Source organism: Phoenix dactylifera, chromosome 6, assembly GCF_009389715.1.
Source record: "Phoenix dactylifera cultivar Barhee BC4 chromosome 6, palm_55x_up_171113_PBpolish2nd_filt_p, whole genome shotgun sequence".
NCBI classification, from domain to species: domain Eukaryota; kingdom Viridiplantae; phylum Streptophyta; class Magnoliopsida; order Arecales; family Arecaceae; genus Phoenix; species Phoenix dactylifera.
Window position 1 is genome coordinate 2,453,214 of NC_052397.1, and position 18,876 is coordinate 2,472,089.

Here is an 18,876-nt window from a genome sequence, read left to right on the forward strand (position 1 = left end):
TTCCAATGTCACATAACCTTACTTCTAATGTGTAATACATAATTGCAATTGTTCATCATTAGAGCTTTGATATTATGACACCAGTCATCGCCTAAACTATAGCTCCGGTTTTCATATCAAGCGTGTCCTCGGACAATGCTTTACCTATATCAATCAAGTAAGTAACCTTGAACCTCTCAACAAATTTGAATCTAAAGATCTCCAAATGAAGAATGTAAATTTGATTGGGCTTAAGCTTGGTATATATCTAAAATGGAAACTCAACATAGAACTTTCCATGTATCGTATAGGTGCCAATATGAATGATACCAGTATTCATATACTCGACCATTATTAAAATTTATGTTTTAATATGCAATATATATTCATGATGCCCATATTGATATGCTTGGCAATCATTAAAATATAGTATTTAATATGTAACAGAAATTTAGATGTCTACTATTTATTATAATTTATTATATTACTATATTCTATTTTAAAAATAATTAAAAAAAGAGGTATCTCAAACATTATGCGGAGCCAGTATTATTAATACTGGTATTAAGGATGGGAGTTTCCGCATGAAGACTCTTACGCACAGTTCTCCATTTATCATATAAATATTAATCTCCACGATGAAAGTCTCCAATTAGCCATTACTAAATTTATTATTTAATGTGCAATACAAAGTTGGCTATTAAAATATTTTCACTACTAAATTTATTGCTTAATTTGTAATATAAATTTGGCTATTAATTTTTTTTATTTATTATAACTTATTATATTATTATTTTTAATTTTATGAATATCAAGGAAAAAAAAGAGAAAAAATCAAAATCCATCCGAGAATTAATCATTGGAGTATCTGCTTGATCATTATTATTCATTATTTAATATACAATAAAAATTTAATTATTTATTTTTTTATTCATTATAATTTATTATATTGTTATATCATATTTTAAAAAATAGTAACCTATAGTCAGTGCAAGATACATGCTATTTTTTATGGTTTGTAAAATAATTCTCATGCGTTGATAATATTATACTAACAAAGATACGAACACGTATTCGAGACCATACAAGTACCCACGACCTAATAAACCCCAACATTAACACTTCCCTTTGCCGCAGCCGTCTAACTAAGTCAACGATTACGTCATACTTTCAATGTCCCCATTAATTAGGGAATTATCGTAATTTCGCCCCTTTCACGCGTGCCCGGAGGTCGCGGACCCCGTCCTCTCGTCCAAGCGCCCGTCCGCGGTACCTTACTCCCTCGAACACCATACCCCGCCCCATCCCGCCTCTCGCGGATTTAACATCCACTTCATCAAACTGCCAGTATCGACTTGACACGTTAACATAAAATATCCCGCCGAGTATCTTAAAGCCAAGGTGGTTTTCTTTGTCTGAATTTTTCACATGTAGTCCCTGGTCAAATATTGTGTAACGGATAGCTCCTTAGTCCTTATGCCCGCCGAGTCTCCGCGCTGATCTTTTGACCCTCGTCCCTGCTCAAATTTCGCTTTCCCATACCACCTTATGGACATTAATTAACCCCTATTTCCTCTCATCCAGAATCCAACCGGAATTAATGCTCGGAATCTCTGCGCCAGATATTTTACACCCGACCCTAGTTTTGACAATCCTTAACTTTTAGTACCAGCGCAAGAATCATTAAATAATAAATATAGAGGTTAATTGTTCGAAGACGCTTTGGATAGGGACTACAGTATAAAATGTAGTCCAATGCAGGGGCAAGAATCAATTTTTTCTGAGAGAGGGTTAAATCGACGCGGAGAAAGAAAAGCCGAGCGGAAACGGAAAGGGGGGAGCGGAGACAAGGAGGAGCCGCGAAGACGACGAGGTGAGAGCGCGAGCGAGAGACCGCCCCGCACCCCCCCCCCCCCCCCTCTCTCTCTCTCTCTCTCCAAACCTTAACCTCTCTCTCCCAAAACCCTCGTCCTTCGATCTCTCGCAGCACTTTTCTCCCCTCATTTCCCTTGTTTCCTTCGTCCCTTCCACCATGCTCGCCGATTCGGATCCCTCGAAGGATTCGGCTTCGAGGCCCGACGCCGCCCAACCGAACCCTAAGCCCCTCGATCTCGAAAAACCCAGCCCGAGATCCAGCCTTTTCGGCGGCGATGGCGGCGGCGGGAAGACCGGCACCTCCTCCACCGCCGCCCCCCAGGAGCTGACCCTCAGCTACCTCTGCGAGAACCCCAAGCCGGGGCTCCAGGAAAAGGACGGCCTTGGGAGCGATCTCTTCGTGGCGATAGAGAAAGCCCGAGCCAAAGGGAAGGAGATCGCCGTGGACCCGCCTAACGACGGCGGGGAGCGGTGGGTCGAGAGGGATTTCCTCCAGCTTGCCGGCGGCAAGGTTCCGGGGAAGCGGGAGGGGCCGGAGGGGATCGAGGGGGAAGGTCAGGAGAAGAAGGTGAAGATCGAGACCCTAAACCTCTCCCTCGGCCCGCCCAACCTCTCCCTTTCGCTCAATTGGGCGAATCTGGCAGCACCGTCAGCGACTGTCTCCGCCGCCGCCCCCGCTCCCGCTGCTCCCTGTTCGGCGGCGCCGGTGGTGGCTGCCGCTCCGGTGAAAAGGAGCTTTAGCAACAACACCCGTGCAACCAATTCTAACGACTGTGGCGCCTCGCTCTCCTACTCGTGCTCGGCAGCCTTCTCTCACAACCCCAGCTGCTCCCTCACCAGGAATTCCACTGAGAATTTCGATGTGTCAAGGGAGAACGATACAATGTGGTACGCCGGGGAGGGGACGAACGGCTCAGTCCACAGTCGGTTCAAGCCTGTGGGTGATAGCGTCACCTTCTCGAACCTCGGTGGCTTCCCTCACATGCAGGGAGAGAACAAGGAGGCGGGCAACAGTCTGTACCAGGTGAGCAGCTCGGAGAACATCTCCTTCTTCCCAGCCGAATTGCCTGCAAGTGCCCCGAAAGCTAATGCTGGTGCAAGCTTGGATACTGGAAAGGGGGGCATGATGCTTACGAGGCTGTTGAAAGAGGTAGTATCGGAGGCAGTCCCTTACATGGCGCAGATACTTCAAGATTTTCCAACCGAGTCGTTGGAAGCTGTGAAGGAGTCTCTGAGAAATCTGATGAGCGTGCCGGAAAAGAGGGATGAGTTTGCTAGCCTCCAGGGAAGGCTCGAGAGGAGATCAGACCTTACGTTTGAGACCCTCTCAAAGTGTCACAAGACACAGCTTGAAGTTCTGGTGGCGATCAAGACTGGCATCGTGAATTATGTGACTGGAAAGGGCTGTATTCCATCGAAAGAGCTGGTTGAGATATTCTTGCAACTAAGGTGCCCAAATGTGAATTGCAAGAGCTTAGTGCCTGTCGATGACTGCGACTGCAAGATTTGCTCCAGCAAGAAGGGATTTTGTAGTGCTTGCATGTGCCCTGTCTGCCTGAAGTTTGATTGTGCTTCAAATACATGCAGTTGGGTTGGGTGTGATGTTTGCTCCCATTGGTGCCATGCTGGTTGCGGAATTGAAAAGAATCTGATTAGGCCTGGGCCAACCTTGAAGGGTCCAATGGGCATGACAGAGATGCAGTTCCTGTGCCCTGGGTGTGGGCATGCTTCTGAGATGTTTGGATTCGTTAAAGAAGTTTTTAACTGCTGTGCAAAGGATTGGCGTCTTGAGACTTTGATGAAGGAGCTGGACTGTGTTAGGAAGATCTTCCGTGCTAGTGAGGATTTCGAAGGGAAGGGGCTGCATGCGAAGGCGGAAGAAATTCTCAACATGCTTGGCAAGATGCTTATTTCACCTATGGATGCATGTAGCAACATGCTGCAGTTTTTCAAGTGTAAGTTTCCTAACTGATCTTTAATTAGGTTTTGATTTATTATTTTCCTTACAATTGCCTCTCTCAAATTCCTTGGTCTTACTTATTGCATCAGAGACATTATTTTAGGAAGGTTATCGATTTCATCATGAAATATGAATGAACCTCAATCTATAACTGATTTGCTTTATATATTAATGTTCTGCTACTTTTCTTATTATTGCACATTCTGTTTCTTCTTGGATGTGCTAAAAATGTAGTTCTTATTGATGAACTGTGTATTCATATTCTGTCAATTGCCTTTTTCTTAAGGAAAAATTACTGTTCTCTGTTAGCATTGATGTTTTGTCAGCTGTCCTCTATTATCAGTTCAACACAAAAATCACGTTCTAGTTCTCCTGTTATTTTTTTTGGTGCAGTTATTGTGTGTCATTGTTGCTATTGTTGTACCTCTCTTCTGCAATTCCTTGATTCATTATCACTTTCTATTTTAGTGCATCTGTATGAAAACTCATGCTAATATAGGTAAATGCAGTTAAATATTTGTATGATTTACATCGCATGTTTCTCTACCTAGAACAATCAATGTCGTATGCTGATATGAAAACATATTTTTCATTTTTTGCCTAAAACTATTATAGATATGACTCAGTAGGCCCTCTTTATGTTTCTTTTGTCCCCTCTATGTATTATGTGTTCTTCTTGATGTTACTCCATGTAAGGAATCAGAAAATACCGGATCCCCACCTACACAAGCAAATTGTTGATAAAACTCCAAAATAGCATTTTCTTTTGACCCAATCTTTTTTTTCTCCTTATCATTCGGAAAAGACAAGAAAATTTCAGGATAACAAACATTATCTAGAATTTTTCTTAGATTCGAACCCATAGCTGATGATAGAACTAGAATAGAGATTTTTTGTTTCCTACTCACGCGGGCCCATATCCTTGCTTTTCTATCAATTTCTAAGACGGTATTTTGAAAATAATTAATTATCTTGAATATATCAACCATTTCTTTATTTTCCGATCGCCTGGAAGGGACAAAAGAGGTGAGTCAGGTATAAACAACTGATCTTATCCCATCAAATTGGGGTCCAGTAAATGAATCCTGTTAAGCCATCAGTTCTTATGAAAGACCAACTCTTCTGGGCTTAGTAATGCTTCATGTCTTCTTTTTGGTTCCGCCCGTCTCTTTACCTATCTATGGCATTTTCTTTTCAGGGCTATATCTAGCCTAAATTTTCTCTGAGATCAGATTTAGCTCAAGTTATAAACCACAGTAATAGCTGCATGCATTTATAGTTTATTTTTCTGTTCTTGTTAAGCTAAAAAATTATCAATATTTGTCAAATCTATATGGAATTCTTCTTATCTCCATTCCTATCATAATTCAAATTCTTGGTCATAGAAAAAAATGTTCTTTGCCATTTTATAGATCCAGGCCTGATCTATAGCAGGGTCTCAGGTGATTGACATGTTCATGTGGTCTTAACTGGTTGCTTTTTATATATTTTTATGATATTTGTTACTTATGAAATTCCTTCTATTTATGTCATGTATTTATCTATATTTCATAGTTGTACAGACATCTAAACATCTCTTATTGTCCAGTAGTTTAATCCATACAACAGTCGCAGCCTTTTTTTGGGGGATATAGAAAATACAAGGCAATTCAATTATTTAGACATGATACATTGTTTAAGTGTCTTGCCTAGCTGGGTACACCATTTTAAAATATGGTCCATGCAGCCGCATACATGCCAGCATATCCAGATGCATCTAGTGGCCTAGAATGCATTGCATTGGGCCAACACGGTTGCTATGTGTGGCCAACCTGCAGGGTTGCCAGGCACCTGCATAGGCCAATGTGGTCTGCACGTTTCCTGGGCCCTATAATAGTGACCTCTTAATTTTCTCCTTACCTCTCTTCTCTTCATTTGTTAATTCGTGAACATGTTTATTACATTAATGTATTTGAAAGTTGAGTATAGTGCTAAGGATATTCCTATTTCTTTTATTTAACATGTAATAAGATGCTTAAAATTAAATAACTGTAAAAATATGTACTTCTCTTATTTTCTGATTTTTCACCTATTTACTTCTAATTTGCAGTTATTTTTTATCTTTTTTTGAAACTTATTTAATTTTTAATATTTCTGAATTACCAATCACTTATGCACCTCCAGCTGCTTATATGCTGTGCATTACCACACCTGCCCTTATACTGCAGCCGCCTTTTAAAGCTTTGGGTACATATGAGTCAAGGCTTGGACTTTGTGATGAAATGCTATGTTTCTCATGAAACTAGCACATACATTTTTAATGATGTAGTTATTTGCCTTGCTTTAAGTATTGGTTAACTCATAGAATCTCTTTAATAGATGAGCTTGGTCATGCATCAGCAGAAGGACTAAAACCATTCATTTTCATTAGAATACTTGGTGATGTCACTCGAAGTGATCTCTGTTCTTTTCCTTGTTTCTAATTTGCTTTGCTCTTTCCCACATTCATTGAATATAGGGCTCCTGTGGACCTGAAATATTCTGATATTTGTGGTCCTTCACCTGTCAATTAAAAAGACTTCATTCATATTTCCTTATTTTCATGTCTATTCAAGATTCCCATCACTTTGTATGATTCAGCATTTCCAACATAAGCTAGCATCAAGACTTTACTACAATGGTGCCTGCTTAATTTCCTATATCCGCTGAACTCTTTTGATCTAATCATGGAGAGAGTTTCTCAAAATATTTTTGAAATTAAATTGCATCTCAAGGCACTCTTCGTCAACTTCTTAACACTTAAATTCAACACCACAACAGGGATTTATCAAGAGGAGACAATATCCTTGATCTTCTGTCTTCTCCTTGCTCGAGTAGCAGTTTTTCAGATTTTTTTATTATCTCACCACTTCTTTCTCATGTTTCACCCTACAAGTGTCTGTGTGGTAGAAAATCAAATTCCTCTCTTTTGCATGGGTTTCTTGTCTTTCTTGTTCCACATGGCACTGTTTAGAAGCTCTCATTGTCATTCAGCCAATGGTGTTTTCCATGGAACATGCTCTCAAGTATAAGGACTATTAGTTTTATGTTTCTCATGCCTGACATATATATGTTTCGCTCACTGTTTACCTTAGAGAGCATGTGTTCCAAAATGTTTAAGCTTTTCTGTTCCATCTATCTGCCCTTTACGATGCCATAGATACCCTCTTTTTCTTGAACATAGTAGGATCAAAATGTCGAGATGGCTATGTAAACAAGTTAAGACGGATAAAGCAAACAATTGAGTATTTAGAAAAGACATAGTTATTAAAGACAGTTATTGCTTCAAATTTGGACAAAGTGATGAAAAATTTAGAAGATGTATGAACATATGGAATGAAAAATAAAGTAGTTTTCTTGAAGAATGGTGCTCAAAATGTTGTTGACAGGTTGAGAAATAAGTACACCAATAATAACCCATCATTGCTGGAAGTTGTGAGAAAAAACTTATAAAAACTTGCAGTGACACCAAAGAAAGCCTTATTGGAATTGGTTAGCTTCTAAGGTTTTGTGGTTTTGAGGCCAACTAGTTGGGAGTACGCTTCATGGTTGTTTTCAAGGCTACCTCCCTTCCACCCCATCACAGTTTTCTTCCCCTCGGACACCTTAGATGTCTAAACTCATTTCCTGAGTTTCTTCACCTTTTCTGTTCTATACCCACAAGGCCCCCAATACAGTTCCAACGTCGTTGCCTGGAGAACATTTTGAGGAAAAGTGGTTTTCTTGGCAAGATCTGGCCCTCTGTCCTCTCTTTGGTGCCTTTTTCTCCCTCCTTGTTTTCTTTATTTGCTCTTCTTTTCTTGTCTAATCTTCATTTTCGATTAGCTGAGTACATGTAGTTATTATAAACTTGCAAAATAATATGAAATACTACTTAATTAGTTGCTCATATTCATTATAACATACACTTATATTACGTGAATCTTTAGAAATATGTACTGTTGCCTGTATTTTGACTTTAGGTCAACATCAAACAATCTACTTGAACCTCAAAATCCCAGAAATTTTTAGCACCAAATCCTAACCCCTAAACCTTAGAGTAGATCTATCAGGCATCCCAAATTTGTATAATTGCTAATTTTTTGACTTATGTTCTATTATCAGATTTATGACACAAGTTACCTATTAAAACCAAACCCCAAAATTTCCTTATCCCTTATGTCTACCATCACATATGTGTTAACCCTTTGCTTGGTCTTGCTTAATGAAGATTTGCTTTGTATCATGTTGATGATTTAATGTTGCATTAATTGGAAGGTAGGAGTTGGACTAGGAGCAAGAACCAAAGAGGGTTAAAGAAATGATAAATTTTATATTTGCATAAATCATTTTGGCATCAGAATGGGTGCAAGAATGGGAGCATGGTTTTAGATATACTAGGGTAGTGTTTGGTTGTGAAATGATTTTTGAAGGAATAAAGAAGAACTATCCATGTACTATAGAAGGTATATGAATTATTTCGATAGTAAAAAAAATTGTGAAATTTGGTTTGAGGAATAAGTAGAAGGAGATATCATATCGTGATGTTTTTTGGCGGAATAAGTTGAGGGGATAATTGGAATTTTATATTGTTTGGACAAAATTGTTAGAAAATGGCCAAGTGTGAAGGCTTTCTTGTGAAATTGCTCCCTCCCCCTTTCCCGGTCAACAATAATTTAATAAGAGTCATCACTAATTCACTTAGCATAATGGGCTGGACAAATTATTAAAAAGCATATCCCAAAATACATTGTTGAATCGCTATTCAATTTACTGATAAACATCAATGAAACCAAACTAACTTAAAAACTTATTAACTTTGCTCCAGTGCAATACAATCTTTAGGGCATCCACCATCAAACAAATTCATCATGTGGATCATCGACATAAAAATCTCAACTCAATTAAATAAGGATTTTAAACACACTTAACCAAAGGCCATTAACAACTATAAAAAATGTACATATATGATAAGAAACAATTAAACCCAAAAAATTATTCCGCAAGCTTGCAGTCTTGATATCAGACCTTGTATCGATAGCATCTTGCTACGGTGTCAATACACCCAATATGGGGGTTGGTTCGGCATAACGATACTTGGTACACCTCCCATATTGTCAACCAATTCGGTGCTGATATGGTGGTATACCTGGTATGCATCGGTATGGTGTACCATATCATTCCAAAGAACAACTTCTAAAAATTGCCAACTGTATTCTAATATAACAACAGTGATTACAACTTGAATACCCAAAAATTGCTTTCACATCCTCTCTTGGCTTCCCTTCATCACTCCATAGGTATGTCCCACTAGCCATATCCAGAAACACAAAACCCTTCTCCAATCACCTGTCAATATAAAGCTAGTTCACCAAAAGTTCATAAAACTTTGTATACTTAATAGATAATCAATATGCTTCTACTCAATAAAAGAAGCTAAAGTGTTTATCTTCTTTAAAGTAGAAGGAAAAAATGAAGAATCCCATCAAATGGCCATAAAATATTCCATTTAGAAGTAAAGTATCTAAATAATTTGACACAACCATTCATCATTCTAGTCGAGATTAGGTTGAAAACGGTGTATTTTCTTTGAATAAGAAACATTTTCATGGAACATGTTCATATAAAACCCAATTCACCAAACAGAAAAATGCATCAAACTCAAATCTAAGTCATTTAACATATATCCATTATTCTCCAAATACAAAAATGGTAAAAACGGGTATATGTTCTTGCTTGAAATTAAAAAAAAGAATGCTTCAGTTGTCCATGTAAAACTACATTCACCAAAGTAATCAAGGTTTTAAATTATAACTAGATTAAAGAAGAAAAATAATCCAACTACCTAATTCATCGAAAACCCATGAAAGTTTTAAAATTCTCAATAAATGATGAACTACTTATAAGCCCACCAATCACAGAAAAATGGAGGAAAAGATTTTTTTTTCATAATTGTAAGAAAAATCCCACCTTTTTTCGCATCAAAGCTTGCCTTTTTTTTCTCAAATTGTTGTTGACATAGTCTCGATCTCCGAAGAGTAGTTGGAGATGGGGGAAGCGGAAGGCAACTGGAAGGTCTTCTAGGTGAAGCATCTAGCAATGGTGGCAAAGAGGAAGATGAGGATTAGGCACAAGGGGTGGCTTCGCTGGTCGCCCATTCGCCAAAATCCGATGAGGGGAGGGTTCTGTTCACCATCAGTGAGGTAGAAGACAGGGATCTCCCTCTCTTTCACCTCTTTTACTTGTCGAGATCTCTCTTGGTTGGGGAAGGAGGGAAGAAGTTCGTAATGGAAGAGGATAGATTTGCGATGGAGTTTTCGGCTATCAATTCTCTAAAGCAACTCGTCAACCATGATCAACACCCATGTATGGAGATAGGGATGAGAGGGAAGAGTAGATGAAGGTAATGGAAAAGGGGGAAAGTGACAGAGGCCGTACCAAAGATATAGTGGCCGAGGGCATTTGGTACTGGGTGGAATAGCCTTCCACCTAATTCTGTATAAAAATCCAGTCGTGTCGTTCCCCTAGAATAAGGTTATGATGCAAATGGGAGGCATATCACCTTAGGCATCATCAATAGGTAAAGCCTATATAGCAGAATAAGTGGAGGAATAGGTGGTTATCCCTCCACTTATTCCCCATCCAAACAATGTCTACGTGTGTCAATGGGTTGGTGATGCTTGGGCATGAAGCAAGCCTGAAGTTTTTAAATCTCAGGCTTGAGCTTGGTCTGGCTTGGACAAGGTGTAGGAGTATCAAGTTCGATCTTCACTTGATTGAGGGTATTTTCTTAGCTTGGGCCAGGCTCAAACAGGTGCTATTAATTTTTTTATCAAATTCTCAGCCTCATGCGAGAATGAAGTATGAACACTATGTGGGCCTTTATTTCTAGGCCTGATCCTGGCCTATAATCCTAAAATCTAAGCCCAAGCTCTTTTTTTTTAATTTGGTTGGGTCTTCATTCAGGCTGGCCCGGCCCATTGATAGTCCTGGGATACACCCTATTTAGTGCTACTTAGCTGCATCCTTGTTACTTGAAGATTTAAGGGAAATTACAATTAGAAGGACTATAAAAACATTATATATAGATATCTTGTACACACTACGTAACCAGTTAAGATTGGCCTTTCTTACTCATCTACTCCAATACTGAAAGTTGGAGACCATAAAACTAGGATTGCATAGCTTAGTACATTAGATGAATCGTATGGACCATAGTGATAGCATGCATAGTTATGGATAGGTAGTTGCGGAGAAGGTATATTTGGGAATAATTTATTGATTTGTAAAAACCACAAAATGTCTGATAAAAGAGAGGACCTCATCTAATTAGCTATATGTTTAATAAGAGCTAGAAAGGGCAAAGTTAGTGTCTATGTGCTTAAAAATAGGATTTTGGAATGCTTTGAATTGTCTGAGGATATGCCTCTTTATACAAGTAAATGGCAAAGTGGATGTATGGAGCTGCCTTAGCTAGTTTGGAAAAGGAATGTGAGTTTATGTTTATGCTTTCCATCTCAGCTCTGACTTGAAACATTGATGCTGCATTAATGCATGTTATTAGAAACATTTGCATTAGGGAATGGAAGATTGTTATCGACACCCAAGATTGGTGTCTTGTATCTAACTATTGGTCCATGTACTGGTACTTTTGGTTTGCCCGGTTACTGACACATGGTACACTGTTGGAGCCTGCACAATAAATAGTACCAATACCAATCTCAGTGTGGGGGGCTTTCCAAGCTCCATACTGGTATTGATACCATACTAGGTGGATTCGGTATGTCCTGCACTGCTTGGTATGGTACAATTGTTAAAACACCACTCGAAATGAACTGCTTTATAACATCTTCATTCTAAATTAAAATTCTTATCTTTGAAAAATGTCTTGCAATGCCTACAATATAATCAATTTGAGAGTTGGGCGTCTTATTTATGGAAGCCTTTGTTCACGGAGATGGTCTCTTTGCAATAAGATTTAGTTCTCTAGGGATAAGAAGCTTCTAAACGGCAGAGGATGTGATTGAGCGTGTATCTCTCTCTTCTCTTATGTTCAACCTGGAGATGGTGATTTTACATGTGAAGGCAGCTTCATTATTTAATTTCACTGTAGTAGGAGTTTCTTTCATTCCTCCTATGTGAAACATCTATTCCTTTTGTCTCATTTGGTGACTCTTAAAATATGTTTAGTTTGATAGTGAAATAGCTATTGTTGGGGTAGAGTGTAAATAGGACGAGATAAGACCGTGGATGATTAGAACGATGAGTATCTATAATTTGGAGCCTTAGGAGATGATATATGATAATTAGAATGGTTGTTCTCATTAAATCTGATTGCTAACCTATTCTGGGAATGGATAAGCATTTTGGTAGAGCAATCAATTTGTTGCTAGCCAAGTTATAGTTCCAAAAAATATACAGTAGTGGTTGGCATGAGCTATGGCATCTATATTAATTTCTGTCTCCAGAAAATTCAAGATGTTCTATTTTAAGGATTAAAGAAAAGCATGCCATACTCGTGCTGATCACGGATTGCTGCGATAAGGTATCATATCGTGCCTTGCTATGCTGAGGGCTATAAGATAGAAAATGCGCTTATGCTAGCGCATATCAATTTTGATTTGCAATGGTTCCTATGCACGAAACAGTGGTGCCTGCATCTATGTCATGCCATACCTGTCTGATATACTAAGTACCAAAAATACAATACCTATATCCTTGGTTTTATCCAAGAAAGATCAAAGTATAAGGAATTATTATTTAAAGTATCACTGGACGTGTAGTATCGCATTTGTTCTTTCCTAGAAAGTCCTCAATGGGCATTATTTTAGTTGCTTGGAGATTAAATTTATCAATTTGAGGTGAAGGAAACGAATTCTTCCATCTAATCTAAAAAGTGGAAACAAAGAAAATGAAGATGGAAGGAAATGAATAGGCAAATTTGTAAAAAGTGGACATATATGATGTTAAATTTGTAGAAGTTGCTTATGTTATATCACTTAATTGGGGAAGGATGGAAAATGGAATGGCATGAGATGATATCCAACCAGGGCCTTGTTATTTTGTGCCAAAAAAGACAAGACGAGTGAAGATTGAGTTGCCTACAAGGAGTTTGAGAAAATGTATGATGTTGCGACATGGTTTGCCCATTGTATTCCAAGTTCCATTTTGCAACAAAACGCGGGAATATAAAAAAACAGAAAAGATGTAGGGAGTGGTACAATGTAGATATGCAGTTGATACTCCTTGATACAGTGCAGTATGGGGCAGTTTGGGCTCAGCATGCTAAAACCAAGGTGTATCGAGTCCCCATGCCTGTCCATGCTAGGTATGGTTCAATCATTTTGGGGTTGGTATGTGTAGTCTCAAATCCTTACTCCCACAGATTGATATGAGCTGACACAGATCAGCATACACGATATAGTTGCTACTAACCATTGTAACATGTCCGTATATAGCTAGTAAGTTATGTATTAAGTTGTTTAATACAATATATACTAGGACCTAAATTATAGTTACTTGCAGTAAACTCTTGTGGAATCAAATTTCAGTGGCCAGTAATTCAGACATCTCAATGGGTAACTGTTACCAAGATGAACCATACACGATAATGTGGTGGCTAAGATGGAAGACTAGAGGATTTTAAAAATAACTGAGATACTCCAATATCTGAGACATGTATAGCAATCAAGATCAAAATATCAGCTGGTATATTGAAGACAAGATTATGTATTACATTTTGAATTAATCATGATTTTTGATAATCAAAAGTTCTTAATAAGATGATAAGAAACATATTGAGATATCTGACCGATGTAGCAGTAGTTATATCAATCAATATCATGAGATATATTAGTTATATTGGTCAAACCAACCCCAAATTGTTGGGATTAGATGATTATGATTTTGATATTAGTTATATTGGTCAAAATAATAAGAGCCGAAATTTTATCTAAATTGTATCTATGGGTGTTGAATAGTGGTACAAATTGGTATCTCACTTGAGATCTTGATTGAGATGAAAGCCATCTAAGGAATTGAGCATCCATTCTCCAGAATGGATAAAGAGACGTGATAAGTAATATCGTGATTTTTTTGATAAGCAACTAATGAAAAATAGGAAGTGGAAGGCAAATACTATCTGTTGTATCAAACAAATCAAATACTTGCGAGGCTGCAAGCAGGTTAAGGAGGCTAGGATTCAAATTACACCTGTCTTCTGATGTTTCAATCCTTATTATTTGATTGAAACCAAGCCAGCATGCGAGTCATAGTTCAGGTTTTGTATGTAAACACTGAGTGCAGGTTAAAGTAAGGTGTGCAGTCTCGATACCATATCCTGTACCGAGTGGCGATATGGTACATACCTCAGTACCGACACTCGGCACAAGGAGCTACCGAGTTTTGGTACCTTACATATGGTAGGTAGACCCTTTATTGGGCTGTATTGTCTGGTACATCAAACCATGGGTCAAAGTTTGGGTCCAAGTTTGAAATTTTTTTGGTCATCGTTAGTTATACTGTTTCACTGTTTGAGTCGAACTCCAGGTTCAGAACAAGTTTGGCTCCGGCTTGAACCCTCACCTGCCTTTCCTTTCTTTCCGTCGTATACCCAGTCCTCCCTAACCTCAGCCCTTTGTTCCAATATAAATTGGTCAGTAATATTCAAAATAACATTAGCTAAATAAATTGTAGGCTCATCTTATACAACATGCAGCAACTTTTTTCCTGATATAAATTTTGTTGCTCTTTCACTAATACTGTTTCTTCACTCATGTCTCATCTTGCCCTGGCTTTCAGGGTTTAGCCTTAACATCTTACTCTTCCAAAAATTCTACCTCCTTGGCTGTATTGCACATTTCTGAATAGCGCATCACATCACACCAACTACAGTGACGTGGTTTATGACAAAACCAAAAAAAGAAAAAAAAAAGATTCTGGTTATTGATGTGTTGTGGAGCCTTCAAAAAGAAAAACTATGGCTCCGTGATAAGTCAATTTTAGAGGAATAATTCAGATTCGGTGCAATATTCTTCAATTATATGTGATCCTTGTTTTGAACTTTTTGTTGTGAAGAAACTTCATCATCTTCGGCCATTGCTCATGTGGCAAGTTGTTTCCACCTAGTGAAAGTATAACCTGCTGTAGGGTTACAATGGTCTCAAGTGTCTGTGCTGAGCTGGCACTGGCACTCAGCATGGGTTAGCTTGACACCTATTTAACTCTTTCCATATATACACTTATTAAGAAAAGGATTTTTTTCCTTTTGTTTTGTTTTATCACCGTGAGGCAAGGGTGCCAGCACAACATGTACTGTGCAAGTGACCTGCACATTCACCGGCACCAATTCTAAAAGCCCTACCACCGACTTTCTTGGCATCCTAAAGATGATCATATGATTTTTGGGAATCTATAAATGGCAGCTACCTAGTTAAGCAACGTAACTTGCACTCTCACCAGTTATTGTTCTCTATACAATGTTTTATTATTGGACAATTCCTCTTGTAATACCATATTATTCTGTCCTTAAGTTGTCGTCTATGGTAAAGCTACAGTATTGTTGGTATCCTTGATCATCCTCTTATGTGGTAAAATTGCAAGATAGATCTTTTTATTCTCTTATGCAGCATTGAAGAAGAAAATATGATCAAGAGGCAATAAGAAAGCATAATGAGGTTTGCTATTTCAATGTAGAACAATAAATTCTGAATAAGACGAAAAAAAACAGCTAGCTCCTCTTTTGTTGTTACAAATTTTGCTTTGAACTTTTGTGTTACAAATAGCTAGCTCCTAAAAAAAAATTCATGCCCCATTCATTGTTGCTTAAAGCATATTTTTGTACTTTTTGATTTCTGAATTTCTTTTTTTAAGAATCTTGTTGCACGAGTGGAAACAAAGTGAACCAAGCATTCTCATGCTCTATGCTTCTTCTTTTATCCCTAGTGCTAGTGTCCAGCAATATTTAAAGCATGAGGCACAGTCAGCTATTAATATTAGATGCATGTGGACATGTACTAGAAAGCAGAACAGCTGCAAATTGGGTTACAAACTAAATTTACACATAGATGCGTGATAAAAGAGTGATTAATATCACATGCACATGAGACACAGTGTACAATCACAAACCTTCATGGCACCTAGTTTAAACGGTGGAATTTCTCCATATCCAACACTGGCATTTGTAATGTTGAGGGTTTGGACTTAAATCCTCAAACCTTACAGTTGATTATCTCACACTTTGCAGATGGAGTTACAGAGTTCTCTGTTACTGGCAGCTCCTCCAAAAACATACTAGGAACTCAAGCAAACAAGCATGCAGATGCAGTTCCTCTTCCGTCGTCAACAAATGTTACCCCTTCAAAGTCTGTATTTAACTTCAAACCAACCAGCTCTATACTAGAAATGCAAATAGATGCTCTCAAAACAGACCCAAAACCTCTTGCGCTTGAACCCCATTTCACCCCAGCAAAGGAGGATGGCTTTCAGAGCTTGGAGACTATTGTAAAGTTCAAAGAGGCAGAAGCAAATCTTTTCCGGAGGCTTGCAGATGAAGCCAGGAGGGAAGTGGAGGGCTACCGCCAGATTGCCCGTGCCAAGTCTGAGAAGCTGGAGGAGGAGTACACAACCAAGCTTGCAAAGCTTTGCCTACAGGAGGCTGAGGAGCACCGGAGGAAGAAGCTCGAGGAGCTCAAATTCCTTGAGAACTCCAACTGTGACTACCATAACATGAAGATGAGGATGCAAGCTGAGATTGCTGGCTTGCTTGAAAGGATGGAAGCAACAAAGAAGATGTGGGTATGATAAATATGATTGGTTCTCTTTTTACTGAAAATGCTTGACTTGTATATTATGTTTTTAGATGCTTTAAGCTTCCAAAAGCAAGTTTAGTCTGTGACAGTTGTACAAGTATTGTAAGTTTCACTTTTTGGTATTTAGTGGTGGTTTAAAAGCAGTTTGTGAACCAATCAGTTTCCTGACAGTCTGTTCAACTATTCAACTTTGTGGGTCATCTGACATACTGGAGGCAGGCCCCAACTTCTAGTCGTAAAGTTCTTCTATGTTTTTTGATTGGTGAAATATGAAACGTGATATGTAGTGTTACAAATGGTAAGTGTTGTAGAGTTTGATGCAGGCAACAGAAAAGGTGATGAAATGCGGTCCATTAACACTAGGGGTGTCATGTTTTTCTGTCTATTTCTGTATGCTGTTACTAATGTAAAAACTTTGTTTCTGCAATGATGACTGGCTGGTGACATTTTTGTACTTGTTAGTTTGCAGTTATATTCAGTTTTTAAGTTTCATCGTGCTCCTTTCTCCATTGTATCGAGAAATAGTTTAGTTATCAACTGAGTTTACTTTACCATGTTACAGGTTTACTGCATTACCCGAACAATTTTCTCATTCCTAGGTCGATGTAGGTTTCTATTTCTGGGAATATATTACTGCTGTCTCTAGTTCATTTCTGGTGCTTCCCTTGCGAAGGAAAAAAGGCCTTGCATTTAAGAAAGCATGTATTGGGAAAGAGAAAATGAAAGGAAAAAAAAAAACATGCATCAACTTTAGATCTGAAATGCTAGAGTATCTAGTTGTTTTGACCCATTTTAGAATAGACTTTTCTTATGTATAGAGGGCAGTATGGTGGATTCTGCCTCTTGTTTGATGCATCAATAGCTGACTTGCCATCTTCTTGGAAGCTACAATTCAAGCAACTGCAGATGTACTTGACAGTCGGAAGTTATTCCTAGAAGTTTGTGATGAGAAAAATGTAATAGAAGAGGAAATATATTGGTTATATTAGTCATGATGATCGGTGTATTTGTATAGAAAACCTAGGCTATAGGAATCCTGTCCTCAGGATATAATGTTTGGTTAATTCCAAGGATGCTGTAATTGCAGTGATTTTTTCTTTTAGGTATCATGAACAATTATATGATCAATCCAAGAAAAACGACTATATATTATCTAAAACAATTAAAACTCGCGGGTTTTTCTTTTGTGTGTGTTATAGAGAACCTTTTGATCTTCTATAGTAGAGAACTAGAGATACCTTAGGTCATTTATATTTTTCAGCTCAGCTTAAAGAAGGCACCATTGAAGCCTGTCTTATGCCTTAGCGGATAGAGGGTTAGCTCAAGTATTTGGTACCTCTTCTTTATTAAGACGAGATGATTGGTTTAAATCTTATTGATGCATTTCAAAATTTTGAAGCAATTACAGAGAGCATGGAGGTTTTGAGAAGTAATTGTGTAAGGTTTAGTGCTCGGCCTTGGGCCCGGTGTAAGCCGAAGAGCTTACCGTGTACCTTCCAGTTTTTTTTTTCTTTTTGTTTTTTTTTTTCATTGGTTCAAGCTGAAGAGCAGGCCATCACCCTTATTTCATTATTGTTATGCCTGCCACTTCACGATCATGCCATATCATTTCACTGCCACATCATCAACATTATAGCGGCATTAGAAAATTTCCATTTCAAACCATCCTTTGAAATGTGCATTTTACTCTATAGTTGGAAAATTTGGAAGGCGGCCAACTGACCAATAAAACTGAAATCGGATCAGATACTAGCATATCTATATAGATATGGATACGGATGTTAGTCTGATGCAAAAATTCATATCCATATTTGGTTTAATCAGATACAGATACAAAAAGTATGAATATAAATACAGATATAAATCATATAATTAAATTTTATGATCACATAATTAAAAATATTAGTAAGTGGATAATAAATTAAGTTAATAGCATGTTAATGTGGTTATTAATTTTTCTTAAAAGTTTAGGATTACAAATAGAATCGGATATTCGGATACGGATCGAATAGTTGTCTATCCATATTTATATCATTTTTTTTACGGATATAAATATAAATATGAATATTAATCGAATACTTAAATTTCTATCTATTTTTTAATAAATTTGGATAAAAATAAATATGGACGGATATTATCTGATTCTCTTTCACCTCTGCTGACCAACCCAGTTATGATAATTGGAGGACCATCCTTCCACACCCATTGCTTGTGAGTACCCACAGTGGTCATGGGCCAGAATTCCTCAATCTTCTC

General features: G+C 38.0%; 1 protein-coding gene across 1 annotated transcript; it reads left to right on the top strand.

Moving 5' to 3' along the window:
- Positions 1–1,802: 1,802 nt before the first annotated feature.
- Positions 1,803–17,074, top strand: LOC103696691 (protein TITANIA-like). The gene is made up of 2 exons (XM_008778381.4): positions 1,803–3,809; positions 16,056–17,074. Exons 1-2 carry the CDS (start codon positions 2,012–2,014, stop codon positions 16,610–16,612), a joined length of 2,355 nt encoding a protein of 784 aa, XP_008776603.2. The 5' UTR covers positions 1,803–2,011; the 3' UTR covers positions 16,613–17,074.
- The last annotated feature ends 1,802 nt before the right edge of the window (positions 17,075–18,876 follow it).